Below are 19,841 nucleotides of genomic sequence, written 5' to 3'. Positions count from 1 at the left end.
TCAGAGGGTTAAGGGAATCTGACAACCTCACATCTGCTCTGTATCCAGTTTCATGGCCTCTTGCATTTTTTCTGATGACAATTCAGGTCACACCAATGTTCTTAAGATTTCTTTACTTTTCCTAACTCTGGCTTCCCCTCTAGTTGCAGGTCTAAATGTTGAAAGACCCCAAATCTGAAGCATTGATTCTGCTTCTCCCCTTGTTTGTTACTGCTTGACCTGCTCAGAACTTCCAGCATTCAGTGTTCACTAGGGGATGGTCCCCAAGCTTGGTGTAGCCCAGTGGCTGATCCAAGGGTGGGTCTTCCTTTCTCCTTGTTAATTTGATCTTTTGGCTCATCTTTTGCACCAGGAGAATGATGAATATCCTTTCGGGTGCTCTGGAGAATTTTTTGACCACCTCCTAAATCTCTGTATCCTTCCTGAACTCCATCAAGTCAAGTTTATTGTCATTTTGACCATTAACTGCTGGTACAGTACTCAGTTCCTCCTGGACCTGCACAATTCCTATGCACCCTTTCTGGTTGCTGAGTTGAGGCCTCTGTCACTTTCAGTCTGACTATTTACCAAACCTCAGGAAGATTTAGCCCTACAATATTTTGTATGCCCTCCATTTAGTATAATAGGGCCTCTGTGTCCTTGATTTTTCCAGGTACTCAGGATGGTTTGATCTTAAACGGCACCCTCTACATTCCCCTGTTAGTACCCATGGTTTTCTGAACCTCATTCCTGAAGCCAGTATTTGTGATAGCATATCTAAAGCAAAATGGACCCAATATCCAAAGCTCCTGCATCTTGTCCTGTCTTGTCATGTACTCCTCCTCATTGGGCATTGCAATCTAACTTCATTCAACAATGTGTATTAGTTTTCAGCTTCGGAAAAACACCCACTATTGCATTTCTATCATTGTTCATGGACTATCTTGGTGAAATTGCACTTTTGTGCCATATTGCATTAAATTGTTTCTCTTGTTGGACTTTCAGAACTGAACTAACTCTTCTGATCTTATCCAAATGCATTTCAGTTACAGCAATCTTGATCAACAGCTCCAGCTTTGTTAATGTTGAATGTTATGTTTTGTAACTTCAAAAACTAATCCAAAGAAAAACACAGGACCAGGGAAATGCGTGTTTACTCTGTTTTCACTTTAGTGAGGTGCGCACTTTTGACGTGGTGGCATAATGATGTATGCCTTTCACATAGTCTTACATATAACTCAAAATGAATTATGTGAACAACAAAGAGTGCATAATCAAATCATACTGTACATTTACTGTATTACTCAAATATTACTGAAATATTAAATACACAGCACACCTCCCTGCTTTGGTATAAACTCCAACACAATATAGAATGCATCACAACTGAAATATGTAATGTATTGATCTCTAGTCCCATACAGACCTAGAGATTTAATTGCCGCAGAGGATTCCTTACTCTTGTGGGATAATGTCTTTCCAGACCAGGGAGATCACTCTGCTTGTCAGGAGAGACTTGAGGCAGTGAAACAATCTCAGGTTCTGGCACCTCCTCCATGGTGGTTGTAGGAATTGGCTCTGGGACTGCAGGAAGTGGTTCCGACAGTCTTGGACACCTTTCTTCATTTTTCCCTGAAATACTCCTGGCATCTTCTGGAGGTGTTGGCATCCCGACCAGCGTGTGGCAAGCTGCTGAGTCTGCTGATCTATCCCAGGACACCAGACAGGCTTTGAGTCAAGGTTTTCATTTTGACCGTGCCTAGATGACCGGCATATAGCTCCTCCAACACTTTAGTTCTCAGCTTGGATGGTACAGCAACACTCAATCCCCATATAAAGCAACTCCTGTCAAGGGCAAGTTCATTCTGTCACTGGTAAAAATGATAGAACTGGATTTTTCTGCTGCACATTCCAGCTACTTTGGGTGGTCATGGAGTCATTTCTGGTTTCCCTTTTGGTCATCTCTGCCATAACAGGGAGACTTCCAATTTGCATTAGAGAGAAAGTATCCTCATTTGTAAATTTTTCAGGTATTTCCTTTTCCAAGAGTAAACTGGACAATCCATCAACATTTCCATGATTAGTTTTCGTCTTGAATTCAATGTTGTAATTGTGTCCTCCAAGAAACAGAACATCCTTTGCTGGGTTGAAGATAGACACTAGTGCCTGCAGATCAGTGAGGAGGGTAAACCTTCTCCTATACAGGTACTGGTTGAAACATCTCACACCCCAAACCAGACTCGAGGCCTCTCTGTCAACCTGTGCATAATTTTTCTCTTCAGCAGTAAGGGAATATGATGCAAAAATTATGGACCATACCATTCACTTCCATCACTCATAACATATGATACAACTACATCTAACGTATTCCATAAGGCAAGGCGTCACAGGCAAGCTTCACTAGACGTTGTGGATTATAATGTGTGAATACAGTGTCGAATGTCACCATTTCCCTTACATTTCTGTAAGCTACCTCAGACTGCTTTGACCATTGTCTTTTCTTCCCGATCTGTAATCATGATTTCAAGGGTTGGAGCACAGTAGCCAGGTTTGGCAGGAATCTGATATAGTAATTGACAAATCTTAAAAAGGACACAACTGTGACACATCCTTTGGCCTTAGAACATCCAACACTGCTTGAATTTTCTCAGCGCACTTGTATAATCATTGTGCATCAACAGAGTGGCCACAGTAAGTGATTATTGACTTAAAGAATTCACAGTTGTTGCATTGTGCTCTGAGTCCATAACCTTCTGATCTCATTCACACTGTCTTGAGAGTTTGGAGATGTTCCTTGTCATCCCTACCAGTAACAATGATGCCATCCAGCTAACATTGAGTACCTGGACAGCCTTGCAGCACCTGGTCCATAGCTTTCTGCCAAAGTACAGGTGCAGATGCAATTCCAAAAATAAGCCTATTATAGCGATAAAGCCCTTTGTGTGTGTTTATGCTGAGAAACACTTTGGACTCTTCTTCTATCTCCATTTGTATGTCATTTATGTTCTTTTATATATAACCCAGAGTGAATTATATAAACAATAAAGAATGCTTTCCCAAGCAATATATTGACCACACAACTCAAATATTACTGAAATATTAATGAAACAGGCTCAAAATCACATGCTTTCTAGCAATCTCAATCTGATGCAAACCAGCCAAAATAACGGTTCCATGGAGAAATCAAAGGGCCAGTGTCAATAAGGCAGAACTGGCCATTCTGAGGTGATCAGAGGAGGTGGAGTGGTGGTGGTAGAGAGCGCCATGATGGTTCAGAGAGAGCTGGAACAATGAGTGAATGGTGTGATGCCAATCTAAAGGCTGGAGCAACAATGATCAAGAGCACAGTGTGGTCATGTGGTGGCAGCTGCGACAGGTGAGAGCAGGTTGTGATGCATAGGTGGTCGATTGAAGGGATCAAATTATCTCTGAGAAGCTAGGTGGTGAAAATCAGTATGGCAAAATTTCATCAGGGAAGCAATGGCAATAGGCTGTGGTAACTTCGTGAGTAACAGATTGCTGATGGTCAATCAAAGTGATCGGGTTGGATGGAGCGAAAAGGGTCAGCGATTAAGGGTGATGACAATAGAGGAGGGGGGCGCTAACCTGGAGTCCACAAATGCCTCAGTTAATGGTAGGATCCTATGGCTCAAAAAAGATGGGGAACCCCTGCAATAGACGGAGGGAATCCAGATGAAAAGGTGGTCTTTGAGAGAGCAATGGTGGATATTCAAATAGACCAAATGCAAAACAGGAAAGGATGATGATCAAGGAGGAAGGTGGGATGGTAGTTTTTATGGTGAGAAGGGTGATGGCGATCAGGAACTATAAATACAAATAGAAAAGCAATTGCTGGAGTGGGGAGGAACCGGGTGTAATCCAGGGACAACTCAATGATGTTTGGTACTGCACCACTAGTGGAGGACATAGAAGTGTAGTGATGAGAGAAGAGTGGTGCTGAACTGCAGGGCATCACTAGTTAGGGGAGCAGTTCTGGAGGCATAGGTGCTGATTGAATGGGAAACTAAACATATGGAAGGAGGAACAATGAATAGATAGATGGGTATGGGATAATATTTGTATGGGGAACAGTGGTGAGTAGCTATTTTTATCAGGTAAGGTTGGAGATAAATCCTTGGGATGGGGGGCCACCATTCAAAACAACACTAAAAATTTTACTTTTGAATCATAAATGAAAAATTATTTACTTCCAAAGGCCAAATGGACTTAAAAACAATTAAATTTTGCTGAGTCTGGTCTTGGCCTTCTTGTTAACATAAAATAGTTCAAGCAATTTATTCATCTCACCTTTAGGATGATGCAGATGTGGAATGGAAGTTTGCCCGTTCAAAGCTGTGGATGTTCTACTTTGACCATGGGAAAACACTGCCCCCTCCATTCAGTCTTGTGCCTACTCCAAAGTCATGCATCAATTTGATAGTAAGAATCAAAAACTGTCTCCTTGGCCTGTTCAAATGCAGAAGGAAAAGACTGAAGAAAGACATAGAAATTGGAATGATGAATTCCAAGTCCAGGGTATGTATTTAAAACATTATAAGTACTTTGTTTTATGTAGCAACATTTCCTTTATGGCTAATGAAGCACTTTAAAAGCACAGAAAATACATGAACAGCAATAAGATAATGATCATGTCATCTGCTTTCTAGTTACTGATTAGATGTTTAAATGTCAGTCTGGGTAATGGGAAAACACCACAGCCCTTTATATGATCTTTTACACCCATCCAAAAGGGTTTCTGGTATTATGTCTTAGTAGCATATCTGTCAATGTTGCTTGCTGTGCCTTGAGTTTGTAGTGATAATGCCATAAATGGACGAACTCAAAATTGCCTGATTCAGGTATGAGTGCTACCACAAATCAATTTCATAATGACAATTACAGTAAAGTAACAGAACAGAAACTTCCTGTAACAAACATAATTAATTTAGAAATGACCTCAAAGAGTGGAAACCTGCAGTAACCAAAATAGAAACAATCACAAATTCTTGACAATCCTGAAAGGAATTACAAAATATGTTGTTTAATGACGGATTATTTAGTGTTGGAATAATGTACCAGTATCTCTTCAACGGATTTATCTTTATCACAAAGATTCCCTGCGGTGGGAAGGGGAGAAATCAGTTCTCCTGTGCATTTCCTTGCATCTACACTGACATAAGCCTGGAAGCAGATTGTCGGATTGTCTGACCTTGATGACTATTCATCAGCTGATGTAGGTTAGGCAACTCACTATACAACTTTAATTAATCAAAGTTTTCACTTTATTGTCTCCACAAAAACACTAACATAACTATGTTGAATCCTTACGAACAACTTAAAGCATAAATTCGACTCTGTCGTCTGTACCAATACTCACTCAGATCACTTCTCCAATTTATAACACCGAAGTAGAGTATCTCCTGTTGGCTAGATGATTGATCTGTTTTCTCATAGCCTCTGGCATGGTTCTTCTCCTTTGCAATAGTCAGTCTCCAGTGTTCTTGCCACTTTGCATTTGCACTTGTCGACTTTCCTTATCAGTTCAAATGTTACATTTCAATCTCATTGGCTTGAGGTCTTCTGTCTGACCTGTGTTGAATTCCTATTGGATGTAATCAAGGATTACACAACTTTGTGCCCTAAGTGACTTTTTTTATTCTATTCGACTCCATTTTAAAGTAGTCAATTTAGGACACTGAGACACTGGGCCGAGAAAACAAGATTATTTCTGCAAAGCTGCTATTGTACACAATAAGTAGATGATCTGAGAATGACCTCAGGTTTAGCAGCTCAATAGCAGAAACTCCTTGTAACTAAGTTCAATTGCTCTGATTAAATTATCCCAGAGCAAGAATCAGCTTAGCAGACAGTTCACAAAATGGAAGTTACAAAGCAACTTCTCAAAATGGCAACCTCCATTCCTTCAAGTGCATGGCAAAAACAAAGACATCAGTGTGTCTGCGTCCACTGTCTTTGCCTCTTTTGATGTTTTCTTCCATATTTTAATTCCTTCATGGTCAATACTGTGCATAGACAAGAAAAGGAGAGAGAATGAGAAAGATGTCTAATAATATGACAGAAAATTATTTTGATTTCTTCATTATTTATTGTGTGATGATATAGCTTAATCATCTTAAGTCACCAAAGGCAAAGTCCTGAATTTATTTTATATTCAAGACTAGGAAAACCTGATGAGACAGAAAATTAGAGAAAGATATATTTCAGTTTCATTTTCTACCATGAACATTACTGAATTTACATGAAGCTACAGTTCTATTCCTTGACATACCAGGGATACCAGAAAAGCCCTATGCTAAATGGAGTTTAGAAAAAGGAAAAGGGATCTCATTGACACATAAGGCTCTGGGAAGGATTAACAGGGCAGATGCCAAGAAGTATTTCTTCAGACTGGAGAATCTCAGACTAATGATCTAAAATTTCTACAAGTATTTGGATAGACAGGCACTTATTAGGGAGAGTCAACACGGCTTTGTGCATGGTAGGTCATGTTTAACCAATCTATTAGAGTTTTTTGAGGACGTTACCAGGAAAGTGGATGAAGGGAAGGCAGTGGATGTTGTCTACATGGACTTCAGTAAGGCCTTTGAAAAGGTTCCGCATGGGAGGTTAGTTAGGAAGGTTCAGTCACTCAGTATACATGGAGAGGTAGTAAATTGGATAAGACATTGGCTCAGTGGGAGAAGCCAGAGAATGGTAGTGGAGGCCTGTGACTAGTGGTGTGCCACAGGGATCAGTGTTGGGTCCATTGTTATTTGTCATCTATATCAATGATCTGGATGATAATGTGGTAAATTGGATCAGCAAATTTGCTGATGATACAAAGATTGGAGGTGTAGTGGACAGTGAGGAAGGTTTTCAAAGCTTGCAGAGGGATTTGGACCAGCTGGAAAAATGGGCTGAAAGATGGCAGATGGAGCTTAATGCAGACAAGTGTGAGGTATTGCACTTTGGAAGGACAAACCAAGGTAGAACATACAAGGTAAATGGTAGGACACTGAGGAGTGCAGTAGAACAGAGGGATCTTGGGATACAGATACATAATTCCCTAAGAGTGGTGTCACAGGTAGATAGGGTCATAAAGAGAGCTTTTGGTACATTGGTCTTTATAAATCAAAGTATAGAGTATAAGAGTTGGAATGTTATGGTGAGGTTGTATGAGACATTTGTGAGGCCAAATTTGGAGTATTGTGTGCAGTTTTGGTCACCGAATTACATGAAGGATATTAATAATTTTGAAAAACTGCAGAGAAGGTTTACAAGGATGTTGCCAGGACTTGAGAAACTGAGTTACAGAGAAAGGTTGAATACGTTTGGACTTCATTCCCTGGAGCGTAGAAGAATGAGGGGAGATTTGATAGAGGTGTATAAAATTATGATGGGTATAGATAGAGTGAATGCAAACAGGCTTTTTCCACTGAGGCTAGCGGAGAAAAAAACCAGAGGACATGGGTTAAGGGTGAAGGGGGAAAAGTTTAAAGGGAACATTGGGGGGGAGGCTAGTACTCACAGAGAGTGGTGGGAGTGTGGACTGAGCTGCCAGGTGAAGTGGTAAATGCTGGCTCACTTTTAACATTTAGAAAAACTTGGACAGGTACGTGGATGAGAGGTGTATGGAGGGATATGGTCCAGGTGCAGGTCAGTGGGACTAGGCAAAAAAATGGTTCGGCACAGCCAAGAAGGGCCAAAAGGCCTGTTTCTGTGCTGTAATGTTCTATGGTTCGATGGTTATATTTCAGGATAAGAATTTGGCTATTTAAGACTAAGCTATTCAGAATTCTGCATCCAGAGGCTTGTAAATATGGTATCACTTGTCCTCTGCTTAAGGATTTGGTTGCTCAGTCAATGAGTATATTCAGAATATTGATAGATCTTTTGTTACTAAGGGAATTAGGAGATATCTACAAATGCTTGTAGATTTAAGCAGAAAAGTGAATGAGGTGCAAGATCAACTATGATCTCATTGGTTAGTACTTTATTTTATTTTGCATTCCTAGGCAGAGTATAGTGCACATACGAATTGAGCTACAGGTAGTCCCCGAGTTATGAATGTCCGACTTACGGACAACTCATACTTATGAACCAAGGAAGGAGAACACCGTCCGCCATTTTAAATCAGATCGTGATGCCATCCGCCATTTTAAGTTGTTGCCGTTGACACTGTGTTGAGTGTGTAACTTTGTATTTGGCTTAAATTTTTCTTAATAAGATTCACCCTCACCCCCCCCCCCATTCCAGTCGGCTGGTGGCGCAATGAGATTAGCGCCGGGCTCGAGAATAGAGTTTCCCGAGTTCGATCCAATGACAGACCGCTCCCGTGCCGGGTTGTTGTCGATCCAGTGACTCCTGTACCATCTGTGCCAGATTGATGTCAAGCTTGCAACTCGACATCATAAAAAAAACACTGCCACCTCCAGTTTAAATTCCCACACGGAATATTGTGGAGGAACAAATATCCAAACCCAGCACAGCCCTCATTTGTCCCATCTAACCTGTCTCAGTGCAGTGGTCCTTAGGACCCGGCGGAGCTCGGGACCCACCGCCCGCAGTGTTTCTGTTCCATTGATAGGAAGCGATCACGATTGAAAATAAAGTGGAAATAATAAAGCGATTGGAAAGAGGTGAAACGCCATCGGTCATTAGAAAAGCGTTAGGCTACAGTTGGTCAATGATTGGAACAATTTTAAAGGATAAATGATAAAGTGAGAATAATGGAGCATGTGAAAGGCCCTGCCCCGATGAAAGCTACAATTATTACTAAGCAACGCAGTGGTTTAATTATTGGAATAATACGTTTCTTAAGTGTTTTATATGCATAGAAAGGTAAACTATATACTATATATTAAGACAAACATTTGACTAACTGATGATAAATAACACCGGATGTACTTGTTCTGACTTACGTACAAATCTGACTTAAAGATGGACTCAGGAACAGAACTCGTTCGTAGCCCGGGGACTGCCTGTATTTGGTTTTTCCTTCTCTATAGTAGTTCACTTGCTACAGCAAGTTCTTCCCATTTGATAAGCATTCCTCAAAGTAATGAATGTAGACTTGTGTCTTAAAAAGTTGCATGAACACCCAATCATTACTTCAGCTTTAATATGGGGACTATTAGGAGAAGTGAAAAGCTTCAAAGTAACAAATGGTATATAGAAGATAAGAACTCTCTTGGGAGACATACCACATGGCCTTAGTACTCCCACTAACAGTAATTCACTAATAACATAACAGATTTACAAATATAAACACAACCACTAATGTGCAAAACAAAACTTGTGCCATAAACTACCAGTGGGTGGCTAGTTTTCTGCTGGTGTCTGGTAGATACTTTTTATATTTGCTTATTAATATCTTGCAGACATTCCATGTTAAAATCCATGGCATCATATTTGTCTTTAGAAAAACTATGCATACAGAGTCTTGTAGAAAATTGCTGGGCTTCTTTCAGTTGAGCCAAGCATATGAAGCTTTACATTGGCACCTAGTCACCCATTCATTAAGCTGTTTGCTGCTCCAGTACAAATTTGTGTAGTGAATAGAATTGCATGAGAAATGTTATCTCGCCAAGGAGATTCATTTGTATGAATGAGCTACTGAAGTTGAGTTCCTTTTCTTTGCTGCAGATTAATGTGAAAATTCATAAACATGTTCAAATTATGAAAAGCTTTAATGTTTATTAAATAGAAACTACTTGCACTAGCAAGAGGATTGGAAACCAGAGAGTGCAGATTTGATTCAAAGATTTATTATCAAAGTACAAATGCAGCACATAATCCAGAGATTTTTCATGACATCTATGAAACAAAGAAAACACTGGAAGCTATTCAAAGAAAACCATAAAATCCCCTCGCCTGCAACACCCCTCCCTGCGTAAAAAAAAGACAAATTATGCAAACGGCAAAAAAGGGGAAAAAATGAACAAAAAATACAGAATATAAACCACAAAATCGGAAGAGTCTAGGTATATTCCATTCAGTTCAATCTAGTGCTGAGTTGTTCTTTATCTGCAGGCCACCCTTATCAGAATCGCTCAAAATAGCAACAAAAGAGAGTGACCAGAAACCAGAAACACATCATAACGTGAACTACAGAGAACAGTCCACAAACCACATCAATTAAACCTTGCCCAAGACCCAGGACTCCAGTATAATCCTACAGCAGCATTGAGTGAGAAGGTGAGGGAGGGACCATTCCAAAGCAGGGACCTTTCTCAGTGAGCAACGAGTGAGAGAGAGAGAGAGAGAGAGAGTGTCTGTCACACACATACACCTTCCTCCAGATACAGTGAGTGAAAGGCTGGTAGACAGTGCTGAACACTCGCTCGCCTTCCACTCTCATCTTGGTGATTTCGATATTCCTCAATGCTTTAATTGGTGAAATCAGCAAAGAATGGAGTTGATTATTGGCTCACACCCCACCTCTAGGGTTCTTGACCCACGAGGCCGCACGCTTTGCTCAAAACTTCACCAGTCTCAAAGGTTCAGTTATCATCAAAGTATACATCTCTGAAATTCTTCTTCCCACTTAGCCACAAACTAAGAAAAAATCAGCAGCATGATTATCAACCCACAAATCCCCCTCCCTGCACAATAATGGAGCAGACACATTGACTCCCAAATTCACCCTCCCCACATGAGAAAGATTGAGCGAAAAACACAGAATGTAAAAAAACTATAAGACTGATTTAAAAGGTGTCCATAGTCGAAGTCCATATCCAAATCGCAGAAAACCTTGGTAACATTCTCTGGGCACAACAGCAGCGCTCTCCCATCTCCAGCAGCAAAGCACCAGATCATTTAATCAGCCCAAAATCACACCACCAAAATGTAGATCACAGGCTCCAACAGTAGCAGAACCACATTTGAAAGGAAAAGAAAATGTAAAAGAAGTGAAAGAAATTGTTTTGTGAACTGTCTGGAGGATGTCGTTCTTGGTCACGTTGTTTGCTGGTGACAGAAGATCACTAGCTTAGGATAAAACTTTATTCAAGAATTAGTAATAACTCAAAATGTGCCCCAGAAAGAGTGGCGAAAGCAACATCAATAACATACCTCAGAAGTGAACTAGATTTACTTTCTTTTCATTTTCAGGATTGTTAATTCTGGTATTTATTGCTGATTTCTAATTGCTATTGAGAAGGTAGTAATCAGCCACTTTCTTAGATTACTGTAATACTTCTGGTGAAAGTATTCCCACTGTGTTGTGTGGGAGAGTGGTCCAGGATTTCGACCCAGTGACAATAAAGGAGCAGTGACGCATTTCTCACTCCGAGTGCTGTGTGACTGAAGGACAAACCTACTGGTGGTGAGTTCTGCTTGATGTCACCATCCATCACTCTGCTGATCATAGAAAATAAACTGGTTGGGTGGCAACTAAGGATTTGTCCTGCTTCTTGTGGACAGGGCACAAACAGGTAATGTACTGCATTGCCTAGTGGTGGCCAGTGTGTGCCTGCACTGGAAGAGCTTGGCTGGAGGCTCAGCTGGCTTTCTGTATTACATCTGAGATGTTTCCTATCCCAATATTGTTAGTTCTTTCTCTTTATCATATTACAATGACCTACCTGAAGACTGGCTTCTGTAGTGGTATGGATCTTACAAAGGAGCTGAGGTTGATCATCCACTCCACTGGATGAAAATGGTTCTGCCTTCTCACAAGCTGGTCTCCATTATCAATGATGTGGATGTGTTTTTTGAGCCGTCTCCTCCCATTGCTTTTTAATTGTCTACCACATTCATGGCAAGATTGCTGAACTTTGATTTTTTCCATTGGCTGTGACATCACTCTGTTACACAGAGGCTTTGTTGCTTAGCACATACACATGGTTGTGTTGCAGCTTTGCCAGGCGTATACCCACTTCTAAACAGGCATAGTGCAGTGTACACCTTGGTTTGCTGCCTTCTTCAATGAAACTATGGCATTCTCCAGCATGTTTGCAAGACAATAAAGATTGCTGAGGAATGTACTTCCACTGCCATTTGATAGTCTGCAGTTTTGAGCTGCCATACTTTTCTCTGTCTAATCTATCAAACATAATAATAACACCACACAGTAAAATTGCAGATGACTTGAGGATGAGGATGGGACTCTGTCTAAGACTGTAAGCCTGGTTACTCCAGCCAACATTATGATGGCCAGATGCATTGGCAGTTTGGAGCATGATGTAGATTTGTTTAGGAGGATTCGTCCCTGGTGCTGGCTTGCATGCTGGTAGGCACTATCTCAATCTGGCAGCTATGTTACTGACCCACTACTGGAGAAGGATAGTGACGTCTCTATCCAAAGAAGGCACCGTGCCCTTGCTACTTTTGGTACTTATTCCAAGAATTATTCAGCATTGTGAAACATTTGTCCATCAGCTGAGGTAGGGCAGGAGGTAGTCATCTCCCCTGGTGAACTCTGCCAAAAAGCTGCACAGTTGCAGTGGGATGATAGGACTCATTTTGTGCTGTATCATTCTGTGATTTTGAAGGGTTTTTTTGTTGTTTTTCTCAGCTAAATCTATTTGCACAGTCTAATCTAAGGATTTCAGAAACGCAAAGTTTCAACAGCATTATAAACCAGCCGACTAGATATCAAGTAAGTGCTATTTGTGAATATTTTTTACTTGTCAAAATCAGTTGAATGGATGTCAGCTGCTATTGTCGCGATTAATTTATTTTATTCATAAAAGCTTTATTCCATTCAGTTTGTCGACTTTGAGAAAGATATATCATCTGTAATTAGACTGCAAACTCACGGAAAAAAAACATTTTCGCAATTCTGTGCAAAATATCTTCGCATTACAAAATTATGAATGACTTTTTCAACAGAAAGATGTCCAATTAATTTGGATGAATCTTGCTTTTTCACATGAGTTGGCCTAATATGTTTATCATACAGCAACATACTAACAAATTGTTATATAACCTCACTGATAAGCAGACCTATAGCCCTCAAAGAATGTCAGCAACTGGACGGCCAAAAAAAAAATCCCTGTTCTTCCTTAAAAGACTAGAGGAATGAAAAAAGACATGGAGGTCTTACCAGATTGTACACAATAATTGATGCTCTGCTAAATTGCTAGGGATTTCACAGGTACAATTTCACCATGACAATCAAATTTTGATTCATGAATTAAAAACAAAATGAAAAGCCTCCATAGCATACAGATTATTGTACATGCAAGCGTTCGAAAGTGTCAGAGTGAGTCATACCCTTCTTGATGATGCTTTCACGAACATTAGCCAGAAACCCTTCCTATCATTACTTCCAAATCATGGGCACTTCATTCTAATGTTGATCTCCTGGAGTCATAGAACATGACAGCACAGAAACAGGACCCCAGCCCTTCTGGTTCCTGATGAACTATTCATCTGCCTAGACCCATCAATCAGTACCCAGACTATAGCCTTCTATACCTTCCCATCCATGTGCCCATCCAAATTTCCCTCAAATGTTGAAATTGAACCTGTATCCACCATTTCTAATGACAGCTCATTTCACTCTCCTTATTCTGTGAGTGAAGAAGGTGCCCCCTCATGTTCCCCTGAAACATTTTACCTTTTACCCTTAACCTATGACCTCCATTTCTAGTCTCACCCAGCCTCAGTGGAAAAGCCTGCTTGCATTTACTCCTCATAATTCTGTATACCTCTATGAAACTTCCCCTCATTCTCGACACTTTAAGAAATAAAGTCCCATACTATTGAACCTTTCCCTACTACATAGGTCCTAATGTCCTGGCAGATTCATTGTAAATTGTCTCTGCACTCGTTCAATCTTATTGATATATTTACTGGAGGTAGGTGACCAGAAGATGGCGCCAGCAACCAGTGGCGACATTTTTCAGACAACTCACAAAGCTCTAGATATACTTCTGAATGTGATCTTTGTCGTCTGCAGCCTGTAATTTCATTCTAAATACGTACTTTTGACCCGACTAAATGATCCAGCGCTTTTGCAACCTCCTGGGGGTTTAGGCGAACTGAACTCTCAAGAGCCATCGCTGGGGATGGACACTGTGTTGAGGCTGGACAGTGGAAGACAAGCACATGGTCAGCTCCATTATTCTACATTGATTAAAGCATTGAGCTAGATTAAAATTGTACAGTACTAGAGCAGAAAAGAAACAGGTGATCGGCAATGGCTGCCTGTGTTTGACCAGTCACCCTCTCTACTCGTTACTACTGTCAGGTGGGAGGGGAAGGAGTTTCGGGTCCCACACCACCAGGCTCAGCAGCAGTTGTTGCCCTGTGACCATCGGGCTCCTGGATGGGCTTCACTCGCCTCGTGTTGACTGTCACCCGGCCTGTAGTCTGTGGCCATCGGTCTCCTGGACGGGCTTCACTCACCTCGTGTTGACTGTCACCCGGCCTGTAGTCTGTGGCCATCGGTCTCCTGGATGGGCTTCACTCGCCTTGTGTTGACGGTCACCCGGCCTGTAGTCTGGGCCATCGGTCTCCTGGACGGGCTTCACTCACCACGTGTTGACTGTCACCCGGCCTGTAGTCTGTGGCCATCGGTCTCCTGGACAGGCTTCACTCACCACGTGTTGACTGTCACCCGGCCTGTAGTCTGTGGCCATCGGTCTCCTGGATGGGCTTCACTCACCTCGTGTTGACGGTCACCCGGCCTGTAGTCTGTGGCCATCGGTCTCCTGGACAGGCTTCACTCACCACGTGTTGACTGTCACCCGGCCTGTAGTCTGTGGCCATCGGTCTCCTGGACAGGCTTCACTCACCACGTGTTGACTGTCACCCGGCCTGTAGTCTGTGGCCATCGGTCTCCTGGATGGGTTTCACTCACCTCGTGTTGACGGTCACCCGGCCTGTAGTCTGTGGCCATCGGTCTCCTGGACGGGCTTCACTCGCCTTGTGTTGACTGTCACCCGGCCTGTAGTCTGTGGCCATCGGTCTCCTGGACGGGCTTCACTCACCACGTGTTGACTGTCACCCGGCCTGTAGTCTGTGGCCATCGGTCTCCTGGACGGGCTTCACTCGCCTCGTGTTGACTGTCACCCGGCCTGTAGTCTGTGGCCATCGGTCTCCTGGACGGGCTTCACTCACCTCGTGTTGACTGTCACCCGGCCTGTAGTCTGTGGTCATCGGTTTCCTGGACGGGCTTCACTCACCTCGTGTTGACTGTCACCCGGCCTGTAGTCTGGGCCATCGGTCTCCTGGACGGGCTTCACTCACCTCGTGTTGACTGTCACCCGGCCTGTAGTCTGTGGCCATCGGTCTCCTGGGTGACTTGGATAGGCTGGGTGAGTGGGCAGATACTTGGCAGATGATGTTTAATGTGAATAAGTGTGAGGTTATCCACTTTGGGAGTAAGAACAGGAAGGCAGATTATCTGAACGGTGTAGAGTTAGGTAAGGGAGAAATACAAAGAGATCTAGGAGTCCTTGTTCATCAGTCACTGAAGGTGAATGAGCAAGTGCAGCAGGTAGTGAAGAAGGCTAATGGAATGTTGGCCTTTATTACAAAAGGAATTGAGTACAAGAGCAAGGAAATCCTCTTGCATTTGTACAGGGCCCTGGTGAGACCACACCTGGAGTATTGTGTACAGTTTTGGTCTCCAGGGTTAAGGAAGGACATCCTGGCTGTAGAGGAAGTGCAGTGTAGATTCATGAGGTTAATTCCTGGGATGTCTGGACTGTCTTACACAGAGAGGTTAGAGAGACTGGGCTTGTACATGCTGGAATTAAGGAGATTGAGAGGGGATCTGATTGAAACAGATAAGATTATTAAGGGATTGGACAAGATAGAGGCAGGAAATATGTTCCAGATGCTGGGAGAGTCCAGTACCAGATGGCATGGTTTGAGAATAAGGGGTAGGTCATTTAGGACAGAGTTAAGGAAAAACTTCTTCTCCCAGAGGATTGTGGGGGTCTGGAATGTACTGCCTCGGAAGGTAGTGGAGGCCAATTCTCTGGATCTCAAAATGGCGGTGCAGGCTCGAAGGGCCAAATGGTCTACTTCTGCACCTATTGTCTATTGTAGTCTGTGGTCATCGGTCTCCTGGACGGGCTTCACTCACCTCGTGTTGACTGTCACCCGGCCTGTAGTCTGTGGCCATCGGTCTCCTGGACGGGCTCCACTCGCCTGGTGTTGACTGTCACCCGGCCTGTAGTCTGTGGTCATCGGTCTCCTGGACGGGCTTCACTCACCTCGTGTTGACTGTCACCCGGCCTGTAGTCTGTGGCCATCGGTCTCCTGGACGGGCTCCACTCGCCTGGTGTTGACTGTCACCCGGCCTGTAGTCTGTGGCCATCGGTCTCCTGGATGGGCTTCACTCGCCTTGTGTTGACGGTCACCCGGCCTGTAGTCTGTGGCCATCGGTCTCCTGGATGGGTTTCACTCACCTCGTGTTGACTGTCACCTGGCCTGTAGTCTGTGGTCATCGGTCTCCTGGACGGGCTCCACTCGCCTTGTGTTGACTGTCACCCGGCCTGTAGTCTGTGGCCATCGGTCTCCTGGACGGGCTCCACTCGCCTGGTGTTGACTGTCACCCGGCCTGTAGTCTGTGGCCATCGGTCTCCTGGATGGGTTTCACTCACCTCGTGTTGACTGTCACCCGGCCTGTAGTCTGTGGCCATCGGCCTCCTGGACGGGCTGCACTCGCCTTGTGTTGACTGTCACCCGGCCTGTAGTCTGTGGCCATCGGTCTCCTGGACGGGCTGCACTTGCCTTGTGTTGACTGTCACCCGGCCTGTAGTCTGTGGCCATCGGTCTCCTGGATGGGCTGCACTCGCCTTGTGTTGACTGTCACCCGGCCTGTAGTCTGTGGCCATCAGTCTTCTAGACGGGCTTCACTCACCTCAGCGCTAACTAGGCTCCACAGCTGTGGACTCACTTTCAGCGACTCTGCAGTTCACGTTCCACAGGATTTTGTTTACTTCTTTTATGTGGCGGTCTTGTTTTGTGTGTTTTTTTAGTGAATTCTGTTGTGTTTCTTTGTTTTCTGAGTGCCTGCAAGACAGTGAATCTCAACGTGGCATATGATATACATACTTTGATAATAAATTTGAACTTTGAACTGCAAACAACATTCCAAATTAGGCCTCGCCAACAAGTTCAACGTAACATCCCATCGCTGTACTCAATACCTTGATTTATGAAGGCCAATGTGCCAAACCCTCTCTTGATGACCTCATCCATCAATGACGCCACTTTTAAAGAATTATGGATCTGTATTCCCAGATTCCTCTATTCTACTACACTCTTCAGTGCTCTACCATTCACTGTTCAAGTTCTGCCCTGGTTTGTCCTCCCAGAAACCAATATGGTCATGGGGAAAATGTACAGACTCCTGATAGACAGCGGTGAGAGTTGAACCCCAACTGCTGATTGGCGGCACAGTAAAAGGTTGTGCTAACCACTACATTACTGTTCCACATCTCTTCATTAACAGTTGTCCTGCTATGGAGATTTCATCATTAAACAGTGTCTTCCTGTACCTCTGTGTATAGAGGATTTCCCTCTCCAGCAACCCTAATTTGTTGAGAATATACAGTACCTGAAAGTCATGGCATCATCTCATATCCCTGGTGTGGCTTGACTTGATTAAAGATTATGTAAATGTTTCCAATGGTTGAAAGCAATGATCAACTTCCTTTAAAAGAGTAATAGTTTCAACTGGTGCAGGCTAAACTCCAGTCCTGAAATTACACTTTACTTAATTTACGTGATGGAGTTGAGTGAAAGGTGAAATTATGTGAATGAAGTCTATGCATGAATCTCAGATCAAACTGGCTCATATGAATTACTATTTCAACATAATACATTTTCTTCTTAGCTTTCTATAACCAAGTTAAGCATAATTATTATTCAATGATTTTCATTTTAAGCAGTAACTTTTTCAGAAATATTCTTTGATATTCTTCTTTTATTAATTTTGTTTGTCTTTCTTAGCAAATAATGAAGCGACTGATTAAACGGTATGTCTTGAAAGCACAAGTTGATAAAGAAAACGATGAGGTTAATGAAGGTAAGGACCAGTAACGTTCAGAAAGATTGTTGAACAAAATGTAACTAAGATCTAGTTTCCCTTTGAACTTTGTTTTTGAAGTTCATATTTTGCTGTAAAATTCTCCTCTTTCTGATCTATTGCCTACACAAAGCAGTGTCAAGAACTGTATATTGACACCCTCAGCAGGCTCAACCATTTGGGATTTGGCTACTTTTAGAAAACCTTTTATGAAAAGTAATGGTGGAATTAATGACGCATACCTTTGTGAATCAACAATCGTTCAGCAAGTTCCAGCGAATAGTACACACCAGTGTAACAGTTAGCCCACCGCTTTACAGCAGCACTTACTGTAAGATCGGGGTTCAACTCCAGCACTGACTGTAAGGTGTTTGCATGTTTTCCCCGTGACAGTGTGGATTTCCTCCAGTTTCTCTGCTTTCCCACCATGTTCCAAAGACATTTGGTTAGGATTGGTGAGATGTGGCAGGGTACGTTATTGCCAGAAGCATGGCAACAATTGTGTAGCATATTTCCCACTAATTGATTTGAGACAAATGATGCATTTCACATGTGACAAATAAAGCCTATTTTTAATCTTTAAAAAAATACCATACAAGCTGTAAATCTTCTTAATTTGCTGATCTATCATTTTTCAGCCATAAGCAATAACTCCCACCCAACCTCCCTGTTGTTTTTAACAATTAATTGAGTCTTACCAATAATAACCTATGAAATAAATTTAAGGTTCTGATACCAGGAACAGTTCAAGTTGTTGAGACACATAACTATATGTAATACATCCTTCTTTAGTAATTTCTGAATCTCCGTAACTTTTCTTTTTATAAATCATCTCTGTTTTTTCTCGGTCCCTTAATTCAGTCTTTCTCTTGCTCATTTTATTCCACCTAATTTGTCACAGCTTCTTTCTCTGTCTGCTTCCTTCCCAATTTATAATTATCGTGCTTAAGGAGGTAAATAATTCACTAAAATTCAAAATTCCAGTAAATGAAAGATTCAACTTGTATTTGAAGTAACGGATACAGGAAATTGTCTACTTAATGACATGCACTCTAAGATTTACCTAATTTTAGAAAGGCTACAGACCTGAGGTGTGCTGAGTTAGACTTTAAACTTGTGTTGCAGTGGCTGCTCTGAGAAGTGACAAAAACAGTGAACTTCAACCAACAATTCAGTCTGGTCTTGCCTAGCAGTCAAAGATGTCAAACATTTTTATATTGTTTCTAACACATGTAGGTCATGGCTTCTTGTCTTGCAGAAATGGGTAACCCACATAGTCACAGGGAGCACATTCAAAACTCCACACAGGAGCATTGAAGCTCGGCATCTGGAGCACCAGCTATTGTGTCACTGTGTCACCCACACTATTAAAACTTAGGCAAAGTGTCAAACATTTAAAAATACTCTGTAAATAAATATGACACTTAAAAGCACGTAAATAAATTCAATTTTCTAAAAAGTGTTCATAATACTGCTACTTCTCTGAATTCTTTGCTGCCATTTTGCACCATTGAAATTAATAAACAAATGGTTTCCATTAGGTCAGGTCTGATCTGGAGCAAGATGTATATTGGTGATTGGTGACTGCAACTCCTACAACTTTGTGTTCCCATAGTGTTCTCAATGCTCAATATCCAGTAGGACATGTACAGTGAAACATACTGCAAGCAGTCGCCACCATCTTTGGGACTTCCCTGTATTTGTGGAAATCTTGAAATTGTAGTTAGCTTGGTAGTGAAATGTTAGAAGTTACCTGGGTAATTACTGATATTTCATTGTAAAACTCAAATCTATATTTGTGCACAACAAGCAAGACATGAGGAACTAAAGTCAATCACTAGGGCTCCCACTCCTGATTGCTAGACAACAA

At 42.2% G+C, this 19,841-nt stretch overlaps 1 protein-coding gene across 4 annotated transcripts in view; it reads left to right on the top strand.

Moving 5' to 3' along the window:
- LOC132391634 (short transient receptor potential channel 3-like) overlaps positions 1 to 19,841 on the top strand; it is a 140,662-nt gene that overhangs the window by 104,053 nt on the left and 16,768 nt on the right. For all 4 annotated transcript variants that reach the window (XM_059965077.1, XM_059965076.1, XM_059965079.1 and 1 more), the window contains 3 exons: positions 4,294 to 4,515; positions 12,497 to 12,580; positions 17,896 to 17,971. In XM_059965077.1, coding sequence (XP_059821060.1) covers positions 4,294 to 4,515; positions 12,497 to 12,580; positions 17,896 to 17,971 — 382 coding nt within the window. The remainder of the gene's footprint in view (positions 1 to 4,293; positions 4,516 to 12,496; positions 12,581 to 17,895; positions 17,972 to 19,841) is intronic.

The sequence above is a fragment of the Hypanus sabinus genome, chromosome 3, assembly GCF_030144855.1.
Source record: "Hypanus sabinus isolate sHypSab1 chromosome 3, sHypSab1.hap1, whole genome shotgun sequence".
In the NCBI taxonomy this organism is placed as follows: Eukaryota; Metazoa; Chordata; class Chondrichthyes; order Myliobatiformes; family Dasyatidae; genus Hypanus; species Hypanus sabinus.
The sequence above is the reverse complement of the archived record's forward strand: the minus strand, read 5'-3'. Positions and strand labels throughout refer to the sequence as shown.